Source organism: Gobius niger (genome assembly GCF_951799975.1).
Source record: "Gobius niger genome assembly, chromosome: 14".
Taxonomy (NCBI): domain Eukaryota; kingdom Metazoa; phylum Chordata; class Actinopteri; order Gobiiformes; family Gobiidae; genus Gobius; species Gobius niger.
In genome coordinates this window covers 19,774,224-19,800,966 of record NC_136865.1, presented here as the reverse complement: position 1 = coordinate 19,800,966, position 26,743 = coordinate 19,774,224, and the positions used below count along the sequence as shown (strand labels likewise).

At 43.9% G+C, this 26,743-nt stretch overlaps 1 protein-coding gene across 3 annotated transcripts; it reads left to right on the top strand.

The window, feature by feature from the left end:
- The first annotated feature begins 359 nt into the window (after nucleotides 1–359).
- On the top strand, nucleotides 360–24,007 carry kmt2ba (lysine (K)-specific methyltransferase 2Ba). Of its 3 annotated transcripts, none has more exons than XM_079571640.1 (35): nucleotides 360–980; nucleotides 1,688–1,851; nucleotides 1,951–2,022; nucleotides 2,200–2,356; nucleotides 3,326–3,590; nucleotides 3,678–3,739; nucleotides 4,601–4,783; nucleotides 4,865–4,965; nucleotides 7,641–7,742; nucleotides 9,205–9,318; nucleotides 9,428–9,574; nucleotides 9,659–9,751; nucleotides 9,839–9,956; nucleotides 10,080–10,190; nucleotides 11,218–11,402; nucleotides 11,529–11,624; nucleotides 11,708–11,818; nucleotides 11,904–11,980; nucleotides 12,114–12,238; nucleotides 12,354–12,439; nucleotides 12,716–12,850; nucleotides 14,494–14,652; nucleotides 14,736–14,853; nucleotides 15,072–15,150; nucleotides 15,235–15,395; nucleotides 15,482–15,637; nucleotides 16,863–19,134; nucleotides 19,745–19,867; nucleotides 20,364–20,470; nucleotides 20,556–20,681; nucleotides 21,395–21,647; nucleotides 21,754–21,864; nucleotides 21,941–22,024; nucleotides 22,102–22,231; nucleotides 22,380–24,007. In XM_079571640.1, the coding sequence occupies exons 1-35, from the start codon at nucleotides 386–388 to the stop codon at nucleotides 22,653–22,655; spliced, it is 7,254 nt and encodes a 2,417-aa protein (XP_079427766.1). In that variant the 5' UTR covers nucleotides 360–385; the 3' UTR covers nucleotides 22,656–24,007. The 3 variants fall into 3 exon arrangements, with proteins under 3 accessions (XP_079427766.1, XP_079427764.1, XP_079427765.1); XM_079571638.1 differs by having other exon boundaries at nucleotides 6,315–7,742; XM_079571639.1 differs by lacking the exons at nucleotides 360–980; nucleotides 1,688–1,851; nucleotides 1,951–2,022; nucleotides 2,200–2,356 and adding an exon at nucleotides 3,077–3,119 and having other exon boundaries at nucleotides 6,315–7,742.
- Nucleotides 24,008–26,743: the final 2,736 nt, after the last annotated feature.

Below are 26,743 nucleotides of genomic sequence, written 5' to 3'. Positions count from 1 at the left end.
AAAACAAAAACGATTTCCAGGTGTAAGGCGTCGCGGGCGACCTTCCAGGCGTGAGAAAGACGACGGGCCGTCTGATGGAGAGGAGGAGAAAGACCAGCAGAGCCCTGATGTCAGAAAGAGAGGGGCTTTGGCCGGTGCTAAGGGGGTTACTGAAGTCAAAGTTCGACATCACTTGGCTATGAAAAGACGAAGGGCTAAAGGTAAAATGTTTTCGAGACCCACTAAACGAGTGCCCAAAGCGCCGTTGGGGCAAATGGTCCGTCAGCGGCGTCCCAAACACACATTTTACACATACGAAATGGTGCCTCTTAAGACAGACAGCTCCCTTCAACCGACCCCGGCCAATACCTCCACGACCCCGGCCAATACCAGCACCAATACCTCGATGACCCCGGCCAATGCCAGCTCCAATAACTCGATGACCCCGGCCAATACCAGCTCCAATAACTCGATGACCCCGGCCAATACCAGCTCCAATACCTCGATGACCCCAGCCAATAGTTCGGCTCCTCTGCCAAGTGGCAGGTCTTCACGCGTTATCAAAATCCCTAAAAGGTTTCTGGATGAGGAAGTCACGCCAACCCGAAAGAGGAGTTACAAAGCTGAGACTAAATCAGGACTTGATGGGAGTGTAATGCCGGAGTACGACGATCTGCATACAGGGTTTGAGAGTCCGTCTTCTCACGTAAAGTCCCCAGCAAAACTCAGTCCAGGAACGAGTCAGGAAATCTACCAGAATCTGAAAAAACTGACACTGAAACTAAAGGAAAGAAAGAAAAGCGTGTCGGAGACCGAGGGAGAAGCCGCTGTTGATGCAGAGGGTTCGACTGAAGTACGGAAGAGGAAGAGGAGGTCCAAGATCAAGATGGAGGAGATGGACAGTCCTGGAGTCATCAGGAAACTGTCTGTGTCGGTGGATGCAAGTCTGGGAGCAGCCGCCTCTGAGCTCATGATGCAAGAGGAGGTGCCAGTGATAGAAGGTAATCTTTGTTTTATTTGATGCAGAAAGAGCCTTGCCATCGCAATTTTGTATTACTCTTGTTTTTAAATAGAGTTTGAGTCCACTGTGCACATTTAAACATGTCCAGCATCCTTAACATTTAAGAGAAGAGAATTTTAACTATCAACCTGATATTTGTCACCATGGATTCACAACAGTAGTCTTCATCTCAAAGCCCGGCCCAAATATTCATCAATAAGCTAAACCTTTGGTATTTCTCTGATGTACAAAAAAAAATATTTTCCGGACTATAAGTCGCACTCTTTTTCATGTCTTGGCTGGGGGTGTGACATATATATCAAAATATATCCTTTCACGTTGTGTTATTTTCCCACTGACAGCCAGTACAATGACAAATAAAGCACTTACTTACTTACTGTACCACTGAAAATTAGTCTTACTGCAATGAAGAAAACAAAAAAAGCTAATCGCTGGCTAAAAGCTAGATGGCCACAGCTAGAGGAACGAGTTTGCAAATGGGTGCTTGAACAACGTGCTGCTGGGAGAGTTTTGTAGACGGTGCTGTTACGCCTCCATGCTCTAGTAGTTGCCAAGGCTGGTGCGACTTATACTCCGGTGCGACTTGTATGTTTTTTTTCTTCATTATACATGTTTTGCTTATAATCCGAAAAATATGGCATTGGGATTTATTGTCACAATGATGCTGATGTTGTCTACCTTGTTCAGGTGAAGTGACAGTGGGCCACACCAGAGAGAGGGCAGAGGTGAGCGCGCCGGGGCATAGGTTTGGTCTCAGTGGCGCCAACAAGAGGATGCTCCAGAGGATGCTGCGTAAAGCCAAAGTCCAACTCATCAAAATCGACCAACAGAAGCAGCTTAAGATGACACAGGTGACCACAGCGATACATAGTTACACCGATAAGAGTCAAAGAAATTAGTTATTTATATAAGGATAAGTTATTACAGTGCTTGTTTTTTGGCATTTTAAGGAGTCTCTGATGGCTGCAGGCGGAAGAAGACGGAGACGACAGGGCATCCCCGCTAAAGATCTTGGCCCACAGGTGACTTTGTTATTTAGATTGAGTGATTTTGGAGATTAGTGTGTTTATAATTGGGCACAGCATTATATTTGATCCTTTGCTTTAGGAAACTAATCTTAGGGACTTTAGGCTTTTAAACATTATACATGTGATGCAACGCTATATTGTGAAATGACTTACTTAGACATATATTTGTAGGAGCAACCTCTGGCTGGTCCCAGGATCAAGCACGTGTGTCGGGCGGCGGCTGTGGCTTTGGGACAGCCCCGTGCGATGGTTCCAGACGACATCCCACGACTGAGTGCTCTGCCGCTGCACGAGAGAGAGGGCATCGCCTTTTCCCCCACCGCTGAAGGTAGAGAAGGGTCCATGGGTTTTGCTTTTAATGTGAAGATTTGACTTACTCACAGGAACAATTACTTAAAAAACGTAAGTGTTTGAACTGGACTGTTACAAACAGTCGGGGTTATTTCTTTGCTAATGATAACAAAGAAGGAAGCATTACACTTAACAGATGATCCGCCAAATTTACAAGAGTAGTAGTAACCCTTGCTTGGTCAAAGAAGAGGAAAAATCCGCTGCATGTAGGTAATTCATCTTGTATTATAAATGTGCTGACAGAGGTTATGATTATGACCTTAAGGTTGGCAGTTCACATTCTGCTCCCCCTTGTTCATATTGCTGTGTCTTTGGGCAAGACATGTCACCCACCTTCCCCGAGTGAGTGTGTTAGCTTTATTATGTGATTGATTAAGGTCAGAGAAGCTGCACACAGACCTTGTCTCTGTCAGAAGGCTTCAGAAGTAGCCAGATGTGACTGAGGAGTGAATGAATAATGAATGTGTCAACCATGTAAAATAAAAAACACAGACCTTCTGTATTGTTATTACTGTTGTCAAGTCACAGCTATCTTTTTACAAAGCTAAAAAGAATATTACCTATGGATGTAGCAGTCAAAGCAGAAAAGGATCAAAATGATTCCTTATGGAGTAGCTTTAGTGAAATGTAGATGCAAATAAAATATTTGCCAGCAAAATTATGTCTTGTCACACACAGATTAGCCTCCGCTGTTGGAAAGCTTTACCAACACTGGTCAAGTGAGCTTCACCCACCTTAAGGTGAGGAAGTGCTGCATAAACACTATAACACTCAGCACTGTCAGGAAAATGAGGCACTCTCTGGTTTTGCTGATTTATTTATTTTTTCTTTCATTACTGCAGTTCCTAAAGTTCAGTGTCGGCAGCATATTCTGTCTTACATCTAACATTTGATAAAAAAAACAGCATCCATTAAACGCGCTGTGTCTGTCATGTGACTTTTGCAGACGTTGTGGACGATGACGACCTCTCGGACCCGGACAGTGCTCATTTCGCGCCCGCTCAGGACCCCGTGCCGCTCAAGAGGCGCGGCAAGAAGAAGAAAAGGTTGTTCAAGCGGAGTGCCCTGACTCAGTACTGCTCGGGCGGAGTGCGGTCGCGGCGCTGTGGCATCTGTCGCGGCTGCCTCGTGGAGAAGGACTGTGCCAAGTGTGTCATGTGCCTCGACAAGCCCAAGTTCGGAGGGCCCAACGTCAAGAGGCAGTGCTGCATGTGAGTCTGTGAACATGAGGCTTTCAACGCAGACGGAATTACCATCCACAACTGTGTTAACATGGCATTTATATTCTCCTTCTTCAGATACAAAAGGTGTGATCGCATCGAAAACGCTAAACTGGCACGTGTCCTCAAGCCATACAAAGGTACAACTGAATACTGTGGTTATTTGTAATACTTGTATTAACATTATGGCTGCATAATGTTGAAAAACATGCAATATGTGATACAGGTGAGCAATATTGCAATAATGACAATGACAACTGTTTAAATGTTATTTTCACTTTAAACACAAATTCAAGATACTGTATTATCCGGACTATAAGTTGCCCGGGAGTATTAGTCGCACCAGCTTTGGCTACTTCCTGGTTATGGAGGCGTTTACAAGCCTCTCTCGGCTTCACTTTGTTGAAGCTCTCATTTGCAAATTCGTTCCTCTGGCTGTGGCTCTAGCTTTTAGCCCTCGATTAGCTTTTTATGTTTCTTCATTGCAGTAAGAGTAACCTCTGCTTTTTGCCAGCCCCTCACAAGTTTGTCGCTCACTCCAAACTTTCTTTCTGCGGCTTGATTACCTTTTTTTAATCTTCAGTGGTACTGGAGTAGTAGATACTGGTACACAAGCCTAGAGCGCCCTCTACGGGCTGTCAGTGTGAAGATAACATACATGTGAAATTAAATATTTTGATTTATAGGTGGCACCTGAGTATAAGTCAAACTGTGAGAAAAGTGCAACTTACAGTCCGGACAATACGGTGTTTTGTTTTCCAGCAAATTGTGTCAAAACAAGACTAAACACTAAACCAGGACCAAAACAAGTCAAATCAAACTGAATTGTGTTTTTTGCACATTTACAAGATCCTGCATCTTTTGTTTTAGCCTGAGTTTGCAAGTAAAATGTCAGTCTATTTGAAGACTTTGGTGATATATTCTGGTTTCTTGCAACACGGATATTGCATCAACAAACAACAATTAACACAAAACTTAACCATTTTTTCTGTTGTTTTCAGTTCAGTCAAAGGCGTACGCGGCTCGAGTGGCTCGTACGTTTGTGCAGAACGATGAGAAGAAACAGTCGCTGCGAAACATCAAGCGCCGGTCGTACAGCAACCTGCTCTCAGACGAAGACGACCTGGGAAACGAGGAGAATGAAAGCACCAAATCTGCAAACAAGACCGGCTCCCGGAATAGAGGTAGCTTTAATAACTGTGCTGTCCCCCCCCCCCCCCCCGAAAAGCCCACATTCTTAGATATGTTTCCCTTTCTTCTTTGAGACCACCATTCTCAGGATGCCGATTTTTTGCCAGACGTTTCCGCTGAACCCCAGAAGCATCGGCGCCTCTTCCCCAAAGGATTCAAACCTCGACCTAACAAGGTAACGACAAACTCCACATTCTGCTGCTTCTTCCACCTCACCGTTTAACCGAGGCCCGGCTCAAAGTAGTATTTTTCGAAATGGAAATTAGCTAAATTAGCAGCTCTATTTATTATTATCAAATAAGTCGACACACATTGGCCAGAAGATCAAACGCTCCACTCTCCATGACACTAAATTGAAACGAGATGAACCAAACATTTCTAAAAATACTACGGCCCATCTTTGCACCGCTTCTGTTTCCTCTGTTGATTTATTGCCTGGTTATTATCATTTTCAATTCATTTTTAGCCTTTATCTTTTTCATTTACATCTCATAAATGCATGTCCGTTTCTGCTTTTCTTTGGAGAGTGGAAACAAATCTTAATTTACTCACTATCCTTTTTACTTCTCTCTTGTGGCTTTCTATAGCAACACCTTAAACCAAATGATTAACAGTGTAGTTCAGCTCATGGTTTTGAAATGATTACGCCTCACTTTTTTTGTCCCTGTTGGCATGACAAACACTTTAAGCATGTTCGGTCATCTTTTTTTTCTTTTTTTTGACGTTTTGTTTTGTTTTCCCCATTTGAACCCACTTGTACCTTTTTTTTTTTTAAGTCCTTTAAAATGTCATTTGTTAAGTTGCTTCTAATGTGAACTTTTGGTGTCCGACTGCAAAATTTTGGTTGTTCCAATAAGCAGCGACGGTATTCCCTGGTGCCTGTAGAAACTCTGAAGTAAATTGACGCTCAGGTGGTTTTACCGAAGTAGCACGACGATCTGGATCTTTGCATGGCTTCCCTCCCCCCCCCCTCTTTTTGCTCATACTTGCTTTGCACTTTTTGTTCAAGATTGAGCTAGAAGTAAAACAAAACATGTAATTGAGAGACTTGAATATGTTTTTAATTGGAGCACTATGTTTGCATGTACTTTTTTTTTTTTTTTTTTAATCAATTTCAAATGTGAATATTATGGAAATGTGGAAAAGTGTTTTGTTGCTGTAATGCATGTAATCAGATTTTGTGCATATATTGGAGAGCATCTCTATTCTATGTTTTTTGTTAAAGACAATTTGTAGTTCATACAAGATATGCCCAAATATGAGTTGTTGCCATGATTATAATTAGCATTGAGGATAGGATTTTTTTTATTGTTTTTGTTTAGACCAAATTCCGATCCTTTGCCGGTGCGTCTGCTCTCCTTGACCTCTGTTAGTTTCCCACTTCTGGCTAACCTAAACCGTTATACTTTCCTCTTATCCTTCTTATACCCACTGGGCCTGTAATCGCCGCCTTTTGCATGTCAATAGTCTTAGTGTAAGTTTGCAGTCTTGCTGGTTGGCTTAGGCAGTCCCCCTCCTTCACAGGAACAACCAGAGAAAATCGCCGCAGAGATGGAGACCAGTTTACCACTACCAGACCAGAGCCCCTCCTGGAGCCCCCTGCCGAAACTTCAAATACACTTGCACCGGTTGCCCGAGTCTGTCCTGCAAGCTTCCACTCAGGTCTATCGCGAACTGTTGCCGCCTCGAACAAAACCTCCTGCCCCTCTTTCCCCTACAAGACCAACGCCACTGCCCCTGGATCAACCGCCTGGTTCTATCACGCAACTTCCCCCCCAGGCTAATGTTGAATTTTTATCACCTTGTCCCGCTAACAACCCTTCTCCTGTTCCACTTTCGCCTCAGCCTGTTGTAGGACAGTCCTCTACAAGTCCACCATCCAAAGTGCAAGCACCCCTGGACTCTATAGATGATCCTATCCCGCAACCTTGTTTATCTGTTCAGCAGCAAGCTCCCCAAACGCTGGATAATACTGAGGCTGAATTACCACCCCCTCTAATACGCCCCCCTACCTCGCCTTCACCCCTAGCTTTAGGAAAAAGCCCCTTAAGTCCAACCTCCAAACTGGTTATACAGTTGTCCCGATTGCCAGACTCCATCTTTAATTCTAGCTCTCAAAGCGCTTGCAAATATTCACCCCCTCCTGCAAAATCTCCCGTCCCAGAAGCAACAAGAAGCCCACTCTCCGAACTCCAAACCTCCTCAAGCGCCTTGGACCCTGCTGAACCTAAATCACCCCATCTCCAACCAGCCCCTCCTCCTCTATCACGTCCTCCGCAGGACATGGGACGTTGCAGCCGTGGCACTCCCAGAGTACGCCTGTCCCGCCTGCCCGACTCTGTTTTGCACCGACTGTCATTGCCACCGGAGTGGTCTGACCCTAAATCTTCTGAATCGTCACCTTATTCTCTGAGAGCGTCGGAAAAGAATTGCACCGATTTAGCAGTAGCACCGCCTCATCCCAGCGCAAAAAAAAAAAAAGCCATGCGTTTAAGATTGCACAGGTTACCGAATAACCTAGTCCAAGCGTCTTTGCACAAAACCACATCACCTCAAAAACAGCTACAAGAATGTAAAAAAAACTTCAATTTCCACGCCCTGAAGGCCCTCATGTGCTCACGCAATTGTTGCCCATCCGCACAGAAATCACCGGACCGAAAACCTCTGATTGCGAAAGACAATTTTCAAAGCAACGCCGCACCTGTCCCGTCTCAGACTTTTGATTTGGACTCCACACACGGGACACAAATAACGGACGCGAAGGACAATCACGCCGAGGAAGCCAAAGAAGAAGACGGAGGCGTTATATTAGGTCACGACACTGACACGCACTATTTCCTTCATCCCCAGAGTCCCCTGGAGTACGCCTCTCTGAACGGGTCGGGGTTAACTAACGGCTTTTCCCTAAAGGCTCCGTTGCAGACCAAGCACAAGATTCGGGTAGACTTTAAGGTAAGTTTTGCTCAATACCAAACGTTGCTTATATTAAAGGAACAGGCCACCGTTTTTCCATACTGAGATATGTTCTTATCTGGGCGTAGACGAGTTGATTAGCATTTAGCCCCTCGTAGCATATTCCTATGGACCCAAACGGGGGTGAAGGTAGAAGCGTCCAAGCTCTTCCACGTTTTCCCTCTTTAATTACTGTTAGGTGAGCAGTTACACTATCCAAGTATAGTTACAAGAAAAATTAAACATGTCGGATTAAAAGGGGTACTATATTGTAAGCCGTAGTAACACCTTAGGAGCACTTCGACGTCCGCGCAGTAAAGTGAAGATATTACTAGTAGGGAAAACGTGGAAGAGCTTGGCCCCTTCTAGCTTCACCCCCGTTTGGCCCCATAGAGAAGAGGAGGAGAGGTGACTGAGCGCTGGCACAAAGATCAGACAGGTACGCATCAACTCGTCTAAACTCGGGAAAGAACTTCTATAAGTATGGAAAAACGGTGGTCCTTAAGAACACTTTTAATTGTCATCCCAATAAACTTTTTAGCTTACTGAATTTAAATCACAAATAGCCATGATAGGGCTGGGCGATATGGCCAAAAAATAAAATCTTTTACTCAGTTTTGACAATTACGATTTTAATGGATTTTATTTTAAATAAACTTTAAAAAAAAGTCTCCTGGTCTTTCATGAAGAAAACGGCTGAGTCCTGCTCATTACTATTTCATAATGTAGCTACAATTAGGCCCATTAAGATAACATAACCCTTTATTAGTTGGGGGTAGGTGCTCATAAGCTTCTTGCTTCGACCCACTCTTTTTGAGCAAAATGTATGCTCAAATAAATAGATGGAAAAAATATATATATTAATCTGTTTTAGATATTCCTTGTCAGCTCTCAAAAGTAAAACCTTTTAATAAGCCATGAAGTTTTCAAAAGTGTTTGTTAGTTTTATCGTCTTCGTGCCTCTGCTGTGATTGACAACCGTCTCCGTGGAGACTCAAGGGAAAGGGGCGGAGTTAAACGGTCCGCTCAGAGCAGAGTGAGAGAAAGGCACAGGCGCAGACGGGAGGAAAGTGGGAAACTCTGTTTTAGCAGCAGAAAACTTCACCGTGTCCTCTTAAAACACAACACGTGGCCTTTGTGAAGCAGCAGAGATCGTCAGAAAGTCGCTGCTTCTCCGCTGGTGTCATTTCACTACGGAGCATCTAAAACGCTGCTAAATTGGTAGGGGGGGCATGGAGCGGCGGACTCGATTTTACAATTTAGCCATTTTCCAAATTGTCTGTTTTTAAAACCATGGATTAATTTGATTTATTGCCCAGCCCTAAGCCATGAATGTTATGACCTAAAAGCATTATTTAACAGAAAATGTTCATAGAAAAGCTAATAAAGTAACTCCTACTGTTTACTTTTTTCTATCTGCTTTCCTTCTAAACTGTTGTAATCCTCTGCGTCGTATCAACAGGAGGACTGTGCTCTGGAGAACGTGTGGCTGATGGGCGGCCTCAGTGTCCTGGCCTCCGTCCCAAACACACCCCAGCCCGTCTGTCTGCTCTGCGCCAGTCAGGGGCAACACGAGGTACATACATTCATTATGTAGCGGCCTGTTATTAAAAATACGCACACCGATTGGATGAGAAACTGCCCTAATTGAGGATCTTTGATGAAATGTTCTTATTCTCCACCAGATGCTGTACTGCCAGATCTGCTGCGAGCCCTTCCACAGCTTTTGCTTGTCCCCCGAAGAGCGCCCCCAAGAGGAGAACAAGGAGAACTGGTGCTGTCGGCGGTGCAAGTTTTGTCACGTGTGCGGCCGCAAAAACAAATCCTCCAAGGTATCAGAATGTGAATATTTGAGGAAAGTCCTATTTTTAAGCTGTAAGGGTTTCAAATTCACCTGCTGTTCTTCTGTTCCTCAGCCCGTGTTGCAGTGCAGACGGTGCCAAACCTCGTACCATCCCTCATGTTTAGGGCCAACTTACCCCAAGCCTTTGAACTGTGACATGCCCTGGGTAAAACTAAGATTCTCTTCCTTGTATTGAATGTGCGATGTTGCCTATAATGGTCTCTTGTTTAATCCTCATTCTTTGCTCGCCCAGGTGTGCATGACGTGTATTCGGTGCAGAAGTTGTGGTGTGACTCGAGGGAAGACGTGGGACTTGGCCTGGAACCAAAAGCAAGATCTCTGTCCCGACTGCACTTCGCTCTACAATAAAGGTCCGTGATGAATCTAATAAATTAACATACATTTGTAACATGAATTGATTATTCTCATATTTCAGTGTGGAGCTTATGTGGAAGAGGGTTTGTGATTTAAAATATTATATCTTTCTCTTTTAGGAAACTTTTGCTCCATTTGCCAAAAATGCTACGAAGACAACAGCCAACACGAACAGATTCAGTGCTCCAAGTGCAACCACTGGATTCATGCAAAATGTGAAGGGATTTCAGGTCAGTGATGTTTTATACAAATCACATTTTTAATATGCAACTGATACACATTTAAATTCAATTCATTCCCAATCATACTGTAGACAAAAGTTAATACGCCGTTAACTGTACTGGTTTATTATAGTGTTGAGGAGGTTTTGATTCTCAGCTCAAGAGGTTTTGTTCACAGCTTATCTTAAAGCAGCAGGCTGAATGTACACCTGAATAAAGATGGATGGTGATCCCCTCCCTACTCGATCTATTTTCAGTCTCCTGCTAAAAGAGTTGCTGATGAGGCAAAACGCCCTCAAACACTGAAACAACGCAGTACAGATGACGTGAATACTTTTGTCTATGAATTGTCTAATAAGTTAACCTCTTACAACTCGCAAGTGCATGTTCTCCAGTTCGGCTTTACCCAAATTTTAAAAGCTTCTCGACTGGAGCTGACAGCCTATAGGCCAGTGTAACGCCTCATTTGAAAGCTAAGACCTACAAAGCTGATGTAAATGGATGTTTTTCCTTGCGTTGTTGCCGTGTTGTCGTCACTTTTTTGATGTTCTTTTACATTGACTTTTTTGTTGCTCTTTTTTTGTTTGTTTTTTGTCACATTTTTGTCTTTTTTTGTCACATTTGTCTATTTTTGTCACATTTTTTGTCTATTTTTTGTCTTTTTTTTGTCTTTTTGTCACATTTTTTGTCACATTTTTTTCTATTTTTTGTCACATTTTTGTCTATTTTTGTCACATTTTTTGTCATATTTTTGTCATATTTTTTGTCATATTTTTGTCTATTTGTGTTACATTTTTTTTCTATTTTTTGTCACATTTTCATCCTCGTTTGCTTCCCGATGTCACTATTTTAATGCTTTTTAAAGCTTAAATTTGAGTATTTTAATGCTTTTTAAAGCTTAAATTTGAGTAAAGCCAAACTGGAGCAAATATGTTTGATTCATGTGGGGGTTTAGCGGTAAAAGCCGTTATCTAAGTACTGGGAAAAAACAGATTTAGTTGTGGTTGTTTAAGGATTTGATCTTTTGTCGTTGCAGAGGAGCTGTTCGAGTTGTTTTCGAGTTTGCCCCAGGAGCTGCCCTTCACCTGCTCGCCCTGCAGTGCACCTGAGGGCAGCGGCCTGAAGGGGGAGCTCCAGAGCAGACTCACCGCTCGGCTCCAGGAAGTGCTCACAGACCTCCTCTCCTCAGATGCTACACAGCACCTCCTCGTCTGCAAAAAGGTGAGAAAAACACTTCAAGATCACGTGTTATACCATATTGACGTTTTGATAGATCGATAAACTTCCCTAAAAAATCTGGCAATTTCAGCTAATCCAACCAATCCATTCATATTTTCTTTTTTGCAGTGTTATGAATGCAAACCTCTAGAACTTAACAGGGAAAAAGTGTGTGATCTTCAAGCTGTGGAGAAGAGATTTAAATCTGCTGGTTATGACTCAGTGGTATGCACAAACTCTATATCCCTCTTTATTTACTGTACTCAAAGTCTATAAACGTTTAAATCTTGTTTTCCTTTCACATGTAGAAAACCTTCCATGCCGATGTGGCTTTTGTGTTGAGGAAATGGCAAAAGGAGGAAGAGGCTCTACCCGATGATCAAAGACGCACAAACTCAGCCAAAGATCATTATGTCAAAGTAAGACGATTCACACTTTTTTATTCTTTTTTTGTTTTGTTTTTTTGATTGAAAAATTATATATATTTTGGATTTTTTTTTACAGCTTATGGAACGGATTTTAGTTTGGTTTCCTCATCGTCATTTAAAGAACTGCCACTCGTTGTTAGAAGATTTTCCAAGGTAAGCTGGGACAGTCCATATAAGCATCTTCCCCTGTATGATCAATAGATAAATGAAGTAATTGAACATGTAGAAGTCTGGTTTCTTTTATATAATGTTCTCTCTTTATACTTTCTCTACAATGGTTTTCTAGTGGCATGCTCCCTGAAGCTGTTCTCCCACCCTCCAAAGAGCACAGCTATGCGCAGTGGTTAGAACGGTCCTACCAGCAGAGGGCGACACACTCAAACCTGTCCAGCCTAGCGCTTCACACACGAGGTAAGAACGCTGCATTTTCTGAACAATATTTGAGACAGAGGAAATGATTTATACTTTGATTTATACTTTGAGAGTGTGTGTGTGTTTCACTGATTAGGCTTGTCTCTTTTTGCAGCTTTTGTGAACGATCACGAGTACAATAAGACAAAAGATGGGAGGCAATGTATGCTCTGTCAACAAAGTGGAGATGCTGTTCCAAGTGTAGGTTTTACTCAAAACACTCTTGTGCTTTACTGTATCCAGCTTAGGGTTGCAAAATGTCTTCAATTAGATTAAGATCTTATAATAATGATAGATCACATAATTGTTCCCAAATGAAATGCTCTGTACTACTCACTACATTAATCTAATGGTTGTTTTCACATTCATCCAGATTTACAATTACCTAAAAGAATCATAAATCCCAATACAATCACGTGTTTATTCATAATTTAAATATTTTGGCCCGTTTTTAATATCTCACATTCCTCTCTACAGGAGCAAGGCCGACTGTTGTACATGGGACAGAACGAGTGGGCTCATATAAACTGCTGCCTCTGGTCTGCGGAGGTTTATGAGGACACCGGTGCCCTGCTGCAGGTTCACTGTGCAGTCTCAAGAGGGCGCCACCTGGTAAGCATTTAAATCAGACCTGGGCAAATTACGGCCCGCGGGCCATATCCGGCCTGCGAGATTAATGAATCCGGGCCCACGACTTGTAGGGCGTAAATTCCTGAGTATGTACAAAAAAGTAAGTCTCTAGCCCATTCCGTTGCAGAGTTAGGATTTTTTAAAGAAATCACCAGAATGCTCACTCCAGCCACTAGGGGGCTGCTTAAATGAAAACGAAAGGAAAGAATTCCACACGTGTATAATAATGAGAGATCAGGATACAACCAACACATTGGCTACTGTCCTGTCAGGCTTTAGGAGCTTTTGTTAATGGCCGACCCCCTGATGTAGTTGTACCATAGTCTGTAAAATTACTGACTGGTTGGAGGGAGCGAGGCTTCCCCATAGCGTTCAGCGCAGGCTAGCTGAAGTTCGTTCATGCTAGCAATTTGACTGGGTTTTTGGAGCCGGCTTCATTATCTAGAAAAAGACAAAAATAAAAATTAAAGTTGGACAATAAAAAAGGCAGACAGAATGAGAATGTGGGCATGGAGGAGGCTTCTACGTATTCCATGGACAGTGTTGTGACAAACTTGGTTAAAGTTAAGCCAGGTAACTAAGTTAACGCCATGCGGGCCTGGCCCCCTGCTAAGTGACCAGACCGGTTTCTTCCTGGGCATGGTCAAGATCCTGGGCAGGGTCGTTTCGCACCTAAAAGACAATAGGCCAGCAGGGCCATCTTATAAAGCATGACAAAAGATCTCTCTCTCTCTCCACCGCCAGCCTGATTTCATTCCCATGCAAAGCGCCTCTTGGCCGCTTGCATTTACGTCTCCAAATGTATCACCATGTCTTTGTTCTGTTGTACCGCCTTTCGATGTATGTGTATAAAATCTGCTACGAAACCTTGCTCCGCAGATTTACGCACAGATCCTCCTGTGCGTACAATCTCCGCATGCGTAATAAACTTCACATGTTGACTAGACAAACTTCTCTTAAGCTTTATTAAGCAAGAAAATCCACAACAACAGCGAAGAAAGCAAACCAATGGGTCCTGAAAGAAATCTAAGTGAAAACATAATAGCGAGGAATAGACTGTCTTTCTTCAGACATGTCATCAGAGCAGCAGGTCCATCGAGGGAACAACCTAAAATGAGATGGCTGGACAGTGTGCTGGAAAAAATGGGAATGACTGTTACGACAAACACATGGAAGTAAGGACAAGTCTGTGTTCAGTATTGACTTAAAGAGGGGCAAAAAAGTTTCAATGGAAATTCCTTCGGAGCCAGGAACATCCGGAGCCAGCCGCCATTTCCTTATGGTTACAGGAAGAAGTCGGCCACAATAAGTCCATTCCTAACTTTACAGCCTATGTTTTACGAGCAATCACTGTTTACTTGCGCAATTTCCGGATGTTTTGGTGAATGGTCAGCAAAGGTTGATGCATCCAGGCCTCTTACGCTGTTTTATAACATTACTGATCTGTTGCAATGCTCTGTCTGTCATAGAATTATGAGTATTTAATTAAAACATTAATTTACCACAGACCCTCCGGACATCACGACATTGCGATCGCTCACATTAGAAAACCATATAACTCAGAGCCTGCTCCTGCTACAAGTTAAAAAGTTCATATTTAATAATGGGTCTACCTTTGCTTTCAGCGCTGTGATCGTTGCGGACAGTCAGGGGCGACAGTGGGCTGCTGCCTCGCCACCTGCCAAAGCAACTACCACTTCATGTGCGCTCGCATCGAGAACTGTGTGTTTCAACAAGACCGCAAAGTGTACTGCAACAGGCACAGGGAGCTCGTCAGCGACAAGGTGTGTGCACAGTGTCCGATGAAACTGTTGGGATGCGTTTGATTCACCCGACAATAATGTAATGATATTTTGGGTAATTTTAGGTTGTGGAGGAGAAGGAGTTTGAAGTGCCTCGTCGAGTTTATGTGGATTTTCAAGGAATTAATCTCAGAAGGAAGTTTCTCACTGGTCTCGATCCAGAGTCGATCAACATGTCAATAGGTAACAATCCAGAAGAGGTAACATCTCACTGTGTCTTTATTAGCAAATGTAGTAAATGTAAACCAGTATATAGGTATAGAAGATATAGTCATGAAAATGTTAGAAGTCACTAACACCATGACGTGGACATTGACTTTTTTTTTTTAACAAAACCTCAAATGATTCTCAAGTACAATCATTTATGGCAATTGTAACACTCTACACTTTGTCATCCTCAGGTTCCCTCCAGATCAATAAGCTTGGCGTGTTGACGGAGCTTTCATCAAATGGGAGAGCGTTGTGCCCTGTTGGATATCAGTACGTAGAATTAGTTCTTTTTGCGTCCTGTCTCGATGTTGTGAAAATGAGTCACTTCTTTTAACACGGTCGTCTTTCCGTCAGGTGTTCTCGGTTGTATTGGAGCACAGTGGACCCGCGGCGGCGCTGTAAATACACATGTAGAGTCACGGAGGTCAGCACCCCTCTTCCAGGAGAGGAGCAGGACGTGAAGCTCTTCCAAGGAGAAAACCACACCATCGTCCACAGCCCAAACCACCATCGAGGTCAGCAGATACCGACACCTGGACCTTTCTCAAACACGAGCCACCAACAGTACTTTTTATAGATCATTAAATGTTTTGTTTTTCAGATCTCGAGGCCATGGAGTGTGAAAGTCTTCCCATTAGTCCAGTCAAGTCCAGTACACCCTCACCTAAAATGTGCAATACATCCGGCTCCAAGAGTCCGGTCTACCCACATGCGAGGAGACCAGCAGGAGGGTCATCCAGGCCTCTGCCATCTCCAGGTAGGATCAGATATCAGATCTCTTATTACTGACACTGCTATAGGAATCATGACTGAAAATAATGGTTTTAGCTGATATGAAACAAGAATATTGATCTTATGTCATGTATTTAGTTCACAGTTCTGCCCAAAATGTATTAACTCTATAAAAAATATACAAGTGCATAAATATATATCAGATAATGAGTTTTACTTTGGGTTTGGGTCTTTGCTGTTCCATCATCTGAGCAGGTCTGTCTCTGTCACTCTGCTCATCTGTGTCACATACCTTATTAAAATAATAAGAATGATTATATTACTACTTCCTTCTTAGCATTTTTCTTTTTGTTGATGTTATACTAATGAATTCTTAGATACAAACCTGGTGGAATATAGACAGTATATTTCACTGAGTCTCGAAGCGTCATTTTCCCTCCTGCTGTTTGTGCCAGAAGTGATGCTAAATCCATGTCTGTGACAGATTCACGTTTGCATTTGCGCATCTAGTAGATACAATAGCACCAAAGCAAGACGCTGTCCACTCGTGCGGCAGAAAACACATGGCTCATTTCATCAATGTAAAACTTCTCTCGTTCATAGCGCTTCGATCGTCGCTATCGTCTTTATTTTTTTTTTAATTTAAAGATAATTCATCGATTTAAGACCCGCTATGTTCGAAGGCTAAACTTACTTCAGCGCGGGTCCGCGATACGCCTTTTCCCCCCTCGTCTTTTACACATTTTGTTGCGGTGAAAATGTGGTGACTTAAATGTTAAATAAAAAAAATAACACTCTTCCTTCACAAAGAGCGCCTGCTCCTGCGCCTCTGTTTCGCTGGAATACTCTTCGTATTTTTCAGCTAAAACAATGCAGAAGGCGTGTATGAGAGCATATATCTGCTGCTGTCATGAGTCTGCAGTAACTTCAGACTGCAGGAGGAGCAGGGCTGAGCCGCCAAGAGAAAGGCAACGAGCTGGAGCCGCAGATTCAATGCAATCTGAGGTTACAATCATCGGGTGCAAAGCAAAAAGGCCAATATTATCGTGCATCCCTCGGTGAAACATTCCCATTGCTACTTGAAGGGGTCACTTCAGGCCATTTCGAATCCTGACTTGAATCATAAACTTTATTGCACAAAAGAAGGTTTCTAAACCACAACTATGCCTAATGTTCTCTTTATTGTACAAAATTGTTTAAATGTGTAGCTTTATAGTTATTGTATAATTTTAACATAACTTTTACTTTAGGGACTGGACCGCCCAAACCCCATCACATCGTGACCCTCCGGGACCTGGAGGACACTCGTCGTACCCGCCGCCTCTCGTCCCGGAGTCGCTGCAGCTCGTCGCCCTCAGACAGCGACCCCTCTGCTCCCACGCCCCATCGCTCCGGGGGCACCAGCAGAACCTGCCTCTTCGGCTCCCCTCCACGCTCCTCCACCATCGGACCCCTCTCTCCTCCTCTGTCCCGCCAAAACTCTACCTCACCGGTGTGGGGCTCTCCGACTACATCCGGCTTCTCCCCTCACCGCGGATCACTCAGCGGCTCCCCGAGAGGACGGCATAGCTTTAAAATCACCACTCCAGTTTCGGCAGAGGTCCCGCAAGATTTTCTGGCTTCCTCTGAGGCAGAAGACGCAGCAGTCGCCACCACAAACGGCATCTCGCTAGCACCCGATAACTTGGAAGAGGAAGTTGCCCAGTTAATGTCCCATGAACTTCCCTATAATGTGTTCGGGGCAGACGCAGCTGTCGAGTCCGTGTTAAATACCAAGCTCGAGTTTGATGACAATTTGCTAACTGACAATCTGGTGTTGCATTGTCAGAGCAACAAGGGGGAAGGCGAGCGCGCTACCTCTGAACAAGGCAAATTGGAAAGTGAAGCGCCGGACGATGAATCGAAGCGTTACTTGAAGTTTTCTCGTACTGTTGTGGAGGTGGGCCCGAGCTCGGACAGCCCTAATCTTAATCCAACTCAATCTATCCGACAACTCGACGGGGCAGATGGGGAGTCGGACACAGAGTCTGACATCAGCGAAACTATGGACACTGAGTCACAGTCTGAAGCGATGAGAAAACTGGAGTCCATCTACAGCGGGCCGCAAAGTGCAAACAACGATGTGGTTCTTGATTCTGAAACGGGGCATTTTACATCCAGTGCTGGGACTGTGGTCTACCCAAAAAACAAAGCAGATGAGGATGATGGCAGTAGTAGCAGTTCATCAGACGAATCAGCAGAAGGTTTTAAAGACGATTTGAAAGATCCGGACTATTCTCCTTTTGTCCCTGAAGGTCCCACCAAAAAACTTCTATCCCCGGTGAAAACTGTTCTTGTGAAACCGAACGTGCCCCCACCGGCTTCCAAGAAAATCAATCTTGTCGTGCCTGAGAAGCATAAGCTCAGACTGGTATTGCCTTCTCCGACTATCAAAAGCACACCAGGAGCAGCGAAAGCAGCTACAACTAGCACTGTCCCGCGCACAGTCACCTCACCTATTGTCATCAATGGCCTCAACACTTTACCCATTCAGCCCGGTGCACCACGGGGGAGGTCCATCGCCATCCGTTTGAACAGCAGTGCACCCGCCGGTCAACGGCAAACCGTTCCAAATCAGGCAGGGACGGCTAATGCTGCTACCGGTGCAGCTACTCCGACCGGGACTCCTCAAGTCTTACTGGTGAATCGGCAAGGTCAAATTCTCATAAAAGACCAAAGGACTAACACGTACCAAGTCGTTAGCACAAACTCCCCAGCCTACAACAAGATTAGCCAGATCGCTAAGCTACTACATAGTGGAAATGCCGGACAGCGCAGCGTCCCGCGTTTGATAATAAGGCCCCAGGCTAGTCCTGCAACACCCTCTTCAACTTCAGAAACAACCACTACCCTCTCAAATGCAGCCATCGCAGCAAGCACACCTAGCTTGCCCAGTCCTCCAACAGCACCAGTTGGCACTGTTGCTACTATTGGCCTAGCACCCTCAAATGTACCACTGACGAACACAATTAGCCCGGCAGCGATAACCATGCCCGCTACGTTAACTATCCCGGCGGTGGAAAACCACACCCCTCTACCACAAAAAAGAATCGTTTTCCGAATGATAAAAACTGTCCCTAGTCCATCTCCAGCCTCTTCTCCCGTCACTTCACAATCGCCTGAACCTCCCCCTCAACTTGCAGAAGACACCGCCCAAGCCATCATAGACAAAGCCATGGCAACGCATCGCGACGCAGCGAAAAAGACCAAGCCAAATATCATCAGAAAACGTATCGGGCGCAAACCTAAGAAATTTCAGTTTGGCTCGCCCGCAGCGGCGCCCGACCAGGACCTGACTTATGGTTTACCCCCTGAAATGGACCCAAACGCGCCCATCGGTGGCCCCAGCGCCGCCTCGTGCACTTCATCAAGAACTCATGTCCGAGTCAAGAGGGTCTCGTCTTTGTCCGAAAAGTCAAACAGGAAGAAATCCAAACTGGACTGTTTGAAAGATGCGAGTGAGACGGATGAAGGAATTGACGGGTAAGATTATCTTTGTTTTTCTCCCTTTTTTACCCATTTGATTCATGCATGTTACTCATCGCTTTATATACCATATTTCGCGTCACATTACCTTGTTAACTTCTAGAAAACAAACTGAATCTCCTCAGGAATGTCAATGTCGAACTCAATCTACACACATTATAATTACTTTAATACAGGTCTACTGTTGTTTGTTTGGTGACATTGACATAGTGTCCCAGTGCCACTCTGTTTATTGAACCATCCATTCATTAGTCCTGCTTCAGCTCCTCATGTCACCCTTTTTCCTGATGTTATTTATAGTTTTCTCAGAGGATAACATCATGTGTCACATCATCAAGCCCACCACCAACTGCTTCCTCCCAACTTCTTATTCAGATGCACAAGTAAATTGAAATCACTCACTATCATAGTCGCCACTGTCAGTAAATTAAAAGCAAAGGCTGCAATAATTCAGGGAATGTCCTCTGAGAACCCTGCAGTTTTGAACTCTGCATTTCTTGTTCTGAAATGGGTTCTTCTTCTCGTTTATCTTTTGTATTTAAGTCTTCTCTAATGACCCCAAACTGAGCAATCATACTATATCAATCTTATCCTGTGTTTCTGGTAGTAAATCTAGTGGTGTTCGAATGAAGGCTCCGTCGATGAAGGACATTCTTGATCTGGACGAGGGACATCGAACAGAGCGTGACTCGTTCAGGATCATCGCTCCACCAGCTCCCAAATCCTGCTGGTGAGTTTCCTGTTACAATGTCAGCTGTGTGTGACTTTGCTGTCGTAAATTATCCTCGTAATGGTGTAGAAAACGGGGGGGCGACATCGGGCCTAGAATTCAGCACAGACTCTCTGGCCACCAAGATAATGAAACCAGAGCTCAAATTCCTGTTAACTTGTTCTAAAGTTTTAGTTCAAAATACATACTGGCATTTGTAGAAAAGTCCTGCTTCATAATGGGAAGGTTCGGGCCTCTGTGTTTTGCCGATTAAGTTGGCCCTGCACCAAGCAAACTAGCCTTCCCCTGGCACAGAAAAAGAGCTGCAGTTGAGTGTATAAAGATAACCAGATTGTCAGTTCTATTAATTTGATTGAATTTCAAATGTTTTATAACGAGTTCTTCATTTGCTCAATGCCACATTTTCTTTGCTGCTGCGCTTTTGAATGCACAGTGTCTGATGTAGATGAACCTACCTCGGAAAGTATTTAATGATTATCTCTCGTCTGTTATTCAGGTATCCCAGAGCAGACATGCCTTCAGGCGACAGTGACGTCGACAGTAAAACTCACAAATGGATCAGTTCTCGACACGGAGACCTCACCGAGTGGGGCCCGTATTCAGGTTTGTTACAAAGCAATCTAAACAAGAGACAATAGAGAAATGGTTGAAAATATTTATTCTCCTGCCTATGATTTTTATATTCAAGGAGTGAGTTCAGAAGATGAGCCGCCAGCCCTCAAATTTAGAAAGAAGACGTGTCTGAACCAGCCACACCTGCGCTTTGAAATCACCAGCGAAGATGGATTCAGTGTCAAAGCCAACAGTATCGAAGGTAATTCTTGATTTTACAATCGACCTTAGAATATTCACTTTTTTTTTTTACTTCTACTCACTTTTCTAGTCAAAAATGACTGTAGAAAAGTCCAGAACACTATTGTGACAATTTTATTTTGCATTAACACATCACTTCACAATGGCTGTGTGGTTAAGTCCCATTGTATGCAGGGGCAGACTTGACATTTGTCTCCTTATCCTCTTACCCGAGCTTTACCCAAATCTAAAAGCTTAAAAGAAAAGCATCAAAATAGCGACAAAAACAGAACAAAAATGTGCCGGAAAAGCAACAAAAATGCAACAAAAAAACTCAATGAAAATCCAACAAAAACATGACAAAAAACCTGGCAAAATAACGCAAAAAAGACTTAAACGCGATGACAAAGCAATGACAAAAGCCACAAAAACGTGGGGACAGCGTGACAAAAAGCTACTATCACTTTTGTAGGTCTTGGCTTTCAGATGAGGCGTTACTCTGTTGCTCTCCAGTCGAGAAGCTTTTAACTTGGGTAAAGCCAAACTTGCAAATGAGCACTCCACATGTATTCGTGGAGTGCTCATTTACCCTAATTTGGGCCAGGCTGCTCAGAGTCCAGGTCCGTTTTTCAGTCCCTGATTGTTTGTTATAGTATACACATAGAGAAACGTCATAGATACACAAGGAAAAACATATTGTTCTCAGACCTCTGACACCTGTCCTTTGCTCCTCAGTGGCGTGGCGGGCGGTTATTGACGGGGTCCTGGAGGCTCGGGCGGACTTCCACCTGAAGCAGTTGCCTCTGGGCGGGATGAACGGACCGCGTGTCCTCGGCCTGCTCCACGACGCCGTCATCTTCCTCCTGGAGCAGCTGCAGGGAGCGTCCGACTGCAAACAGCACCGCTTCAGGTTCCACCGCTGCGAAAACCAGGAGGAGGACCTTCCCCTCAACCCCAGCGGCACTGCTCGCGCCGAAGTCTGCTCACGGTGAGAATCTCTCCGACGGGAGATGACGTATTAGTAGTTGGCGGTACAAGTTCTTCTGCTTTCATAACGATGCATTAAATCGCTTTCTCTTTTGTCATTGAACCAGGAAAGCCACCTTCGACATGTTTAACTTCCTGGCGTCGCAGCACAGAGCGCTCCCTGAGATCATTGGTCCCTTTGAGGAAGAGGACGACGATTTTCCTCTGAAATCCTCAAGGTAAGACTATTTTAAACTCACTGATGCTTTCTTGTCCCGCCTCCTGTAGTGTTAACTATCAATTTGTCTCGAGCAGACGATTCACCAGCACAGAGCTTCCTATGGCCATGAGATTCAGACATCTGGAGAAAATTTCCAAAGAGGCTGTTGGCGTGTACAGGTATATGTCCAAATATTGGCCTTATCACTCAGTAAATATGAGCATTTGCTAACTTCTTTTTACTTGCATATTTGTAGATCGGCGATTCACGGAAGAGGCCTTTTCTGTAAACGAAACATCGAGTCTGGGGAGATGGTGATTGAATACGCTGGAGCTGTGATTCGAGCTGTACTGACGGATAAGAGAGAGAAATATTATGACAGCAAGGTTTGTATATATTCAGCTGTGCATTAGTCAGTTTATGGTTTATACTAATGTTAAAGGTTCTTTTCATATACTTTTACTTGATTATTGTGCAACTCTAGCTTATCTTCCATATCCAAGCATAACGCCCTTAACTGCTTGTCTTCTCCAGGGCATTGGCTGCTACATGTTCCGCATTGATGACTTCGATGTTGTGGACGCCACGATGCAGGGGAACGCGGCGCGCTTCATCAATCACTCGTGCGAGCCCAACTGCTACTCGCGGGTCATCAACGTGGACGGGCGCAAGCACATTGTCATCTTCGCCCTGCGTAAGATCTACCGGGGCGAGGAGCTCACCTACGACTACAAGTTCCCCATAGAGGACGAGAACAACAAGCTGCATTGCAACTGCGGGGCAAGACGATGTCGGCGCTTCCTGAACTGAAATTTAGACATCGTTTCTGCGCTCGGAACAGTGCAAGATTACATGCCATGAGTCTTAACTGGGTCTTTTGACTGAACAGCGACAGTTGCATTCGCTGGGTCAAAACATATTGGCTGTGATGGTGATTTCCATTTTGAGCCATTTGTCTATTTATTTGTATTTCCATTTCAGGTTTAAAAATGGTCACCTAAGAAAGCAACGGCACAGTCTGGTCTACTTAGTGCACACTGACCTGCTTTCGTTTGCTTAGTCGAACATGATTGCCTTTGATTATAAGCCAATTTCAAATAGGTCTGGTCTCCAAAGGCTCAGATTACAAGTCTATAAGTGTGTCAACACAAAATGGTCAAATCTTAAAGGTTGTAGTAGTCAAAAACACTCCTAAGGAGCCTTTTGTCTATTATTTATGTGAAAAATAAAATACAGTTGAATAGTTAAACCATGTCATCAACTTGGCTGAAAGAATCCTACAGAAATAAGTTTATTAAGACCATTTCTACCAGCTCATAAAAGTGCAGTCAAATACCAAATTGCACTACAACGAGGGACTAAATACAATGAATATTTTGGACAAAGTGAATGAGAGCATATTGAGCACCTTACTCCACTTTCTTTGCTGGCGAAACACGTTTATTCAAGAAAAACATCGCCCTCATGTCGGGTCGTCCTTGTAGAGCAGCTTCATTTTATTGTCACTACTACAACACAATGGTGATTTCAGTCTTATCCTGTTTATAACTTTATAAAAAGGTGCATTTTTCCAAGTATAGAGATATAGTTTTAAACCAGTCGAGCCCTGTTTTTCTCCCATCTGTTCAAAGTTCGTGTTTTTATTTGTGTCGGACGCTTTTATTCCACTATCAGTTTGTCGTTTGCTGTATTTAAAGGACTATGAGGGACGTAGCCTGAAGCTCAAAGTTCAAAATACATATAATGTTAATGCCGCACAGTCCCATGTTTTTGTATTTTTGTATATTATGGACAATAAATGTAAAATTAACACAATTTGAAGGAAATAAATGAGTTGAGCTTTTAACTTGCTTGTTATTTGTGGAATTTTAAGTTATTTTTATGTTGATTTTTTCGGGGGTTCGGGCTCACTACCTCAACAGGACAAAAACCTTTAAGTTCAGCAGTTGTCAATTCAATCTCGTGCTAAATACAGCCTGGACTTGGTTTTATGTGTGATAATGTTACATAGAGGTGTACATAGAGGTAACGCTGGGGTGTCTTGTGTTTTCTAAAGTGATTGCATTTGGCATAGGTTCATTTGTACTATGCCTCTGTACATACTTGTAAACAGTGTGATCATTTTTACCAGCGTTTTTCCCTTTTCCTAATTAAAGTTTCCCATGTCCAAACAAAAAACATTTCTCTGAATTTACTTTGTACTGATTTTGTTTATGATTGTCACAAATTTATTCCAGTCCTTTCTACTGATGTACATATGGCATCCACCGCTCCCACAGCCATTGCTTTTTACGCAGCGTCTGATATTTCTGGCCAGCCCGTTTACCCCCAATGGTGGGTAGTAGCTGAAATATTTACTGAAGTAAGAGTAATGTTAGTAATTTGTACTCGAGTAAAAGTAAAAAAAAGTTGTGTTACGTGAGTTCTGTGAGTAGTAGCTGAGCGAAAAGGCCTGATTTATTTCCAATGACTAAATTATGTGAAACAACATGTGGAAATCCTGATATTTACAAAGAAAGTTTAAAAAAAATGGCAGAAAATACAGAAAAACTAAATAATTCTAAAGAACAATGTGCACGAGACGATCTACATCTATTCTGTCATTTGCTGCTTAAATATTTACTCACAGTGGAAAAGTGCTGATACTTCATTATAATTTTACTCGAGTAGAAGTAAAAAGTACTGTATTATAAAACTACTCTAGAAGTAATTTGTTCAAAAGGTACAGTAAAGTAGCTGAATACAGCCCGCGTCTGTCTAACCCCTAACATCTTCAGATGGTCCTGTAAACCGCCATGTGGCTGCAGAGGGTTTTCCTGCATTGATTTCAGGATTCACACTCCAGTGTCTGCGTGCACTGGTGTGTGAATGACAGTGTGAATGGGTGACTGGTTCCTTGATGTAAAGTGCTTTGACTGCCTAAAGCAGGTGGAAAGGTGCTATATACAGTGGGGGAAAAAGTTTAAAATCAGCGGTTCCCAAACTGTGGGTCAGGGACCAGAGGTGAGAAAATGGGACCATTTGCCATTTACCATTTTAAAAAGTGGGGGAATAGACTAGTAGTCGTCCTAAATCCCATTCTCACAGTGGCTTAGTGGTTAGTGGTTCTGACTCAGAGGGGCAGGGGCTGAATTGAGGTCATTATGTTCTGCTTCTGGCCTGCTCTACTGCACAGTGAAACATGACATAAATGGATTTGCTCTCATAGCCATGGGATGCGAACTGTAGGGCCCCTGTGTGGATTTTTGCTTAGGGCCCCAGAAGGGCCAGCACCGGCTCTGGTCACTGGTAATGGAGAAATGTTTACATTTCCGATATTACGCTCAGGTACAGGTAAGTAGTGAGCAGACAGATTTTATTTTGAAATACACCGGATCTTCTTGTCTCATGAGACCGGACTTCCTGCTTGGCTCGTGTTTTCCTGTCAGCTTGATCCGCGGGGCTCCGGCAAAAATAGACTTCTTGTGGATTCTTTCTGGTGACGCCGGAAGGCCGGCGGATGGCCCCGGTAACCGTAACCGGAGCCGGACTTTGCGGAGCAGTGTGAGTTTGCAACATTGGTTTTCATGACTTTCTAAGTTCGCGGAAGTCGGACCTTTACCGGATTTAATGTGAGCTGGGCGTGACCAGTCTATGGGCGAGACACCCCACACTCCACTATGGCCAAGACCAAAGAGCTGTCGGAGGACACCAGAAACAAAATTGTTGTCCTGCACCAGGCTGGGAAGACTGAATCCACAATAGGCAAGCAGCTTGGTGTGAATAAATCAACTGTGGGAGCAATTATTAGAAAATGGAAGACATACAAGACCACTGATAATCTCCCTCGATCTGGGGCTCCACGCAAGATCTCACCCTGTGGGGTCAAAATGATCACAAGAACGGTGAGCAACACTCCCAGAACCACACAGGGGGACCTCGTGAATGACCTGCAGAGAGCTGGGACCAAAGTAACAAAGGCTACTGTCACTCCAAAGTCCACTATGGCCAAGACCAAAGAGCTGTCGGAGGACACCAGAAACAAAATTGTTGTCCTGCACCAGGCTGGGAAGACTGAATCTGCAATAGGCAAGCAGCTTGGTGTGAAGAAATCAACTGTGGGAGCAATTATTAGAAAATGGAAGACATACAAGACCACTGATAATCTCCCTCGATCTGGAGCTCCACGCAAGATCTCATCCCATCCATCAAGCCATCCATTTTACCCGATGCCCAGATGCCCAGACTTTCCGATCCACGCACACCTCCTCCAGCTGTTCTGGGGGGGCCCCGAGGCGACACCAGGCCAGCTCGGAGACATAGTCCCACCAGCGTGTCCTGAGCCTTCCACGAGGCCTACTCCCAATAGGACATGCCTGGAGCACCTCCCGCGGGAGGCGACCAGGAGGCATCCGGAACAGATGCCCTAGCCACCTCAGCTGGCTCCTTTCGATGTTAAAGAGTAACTAAACACCAAATCCACTTTTTTTTGCTGATAAACGGTCTAAATGGTTGTTGAATAGAGTACAACTACATTTGATTTTTTGCGGTTGGAGGAGAGTGTGTCCACTGCGTCCAGAAAACGTCATCAGTTCTGCCTCTGTGCCTGTGTGGCCCCGCCTACACACACACGCCTCTGTGGCCCCGCCCACACACACACGCCTCTGTGGCCCCGCCCACACATGCCTCCGTCACGTAGCAACCAGGACACAGTAATTTTGTATACTCAGAGTTGAGCTATTACTGTTTTGTTCTTTTGCTAAGGCAGAAAGGTTTGTTTACCTGCTTTACTAGTTTCGATCACCTTCTGTCTTACCAAAAGAACAAAACAGTAATAGTCTAACCAAGAAGACAGTATGAACCTTTTACAAAAAGAGTTCAGGTACCTTTACATTGCTATATCTTGTTTATCTTTGTTT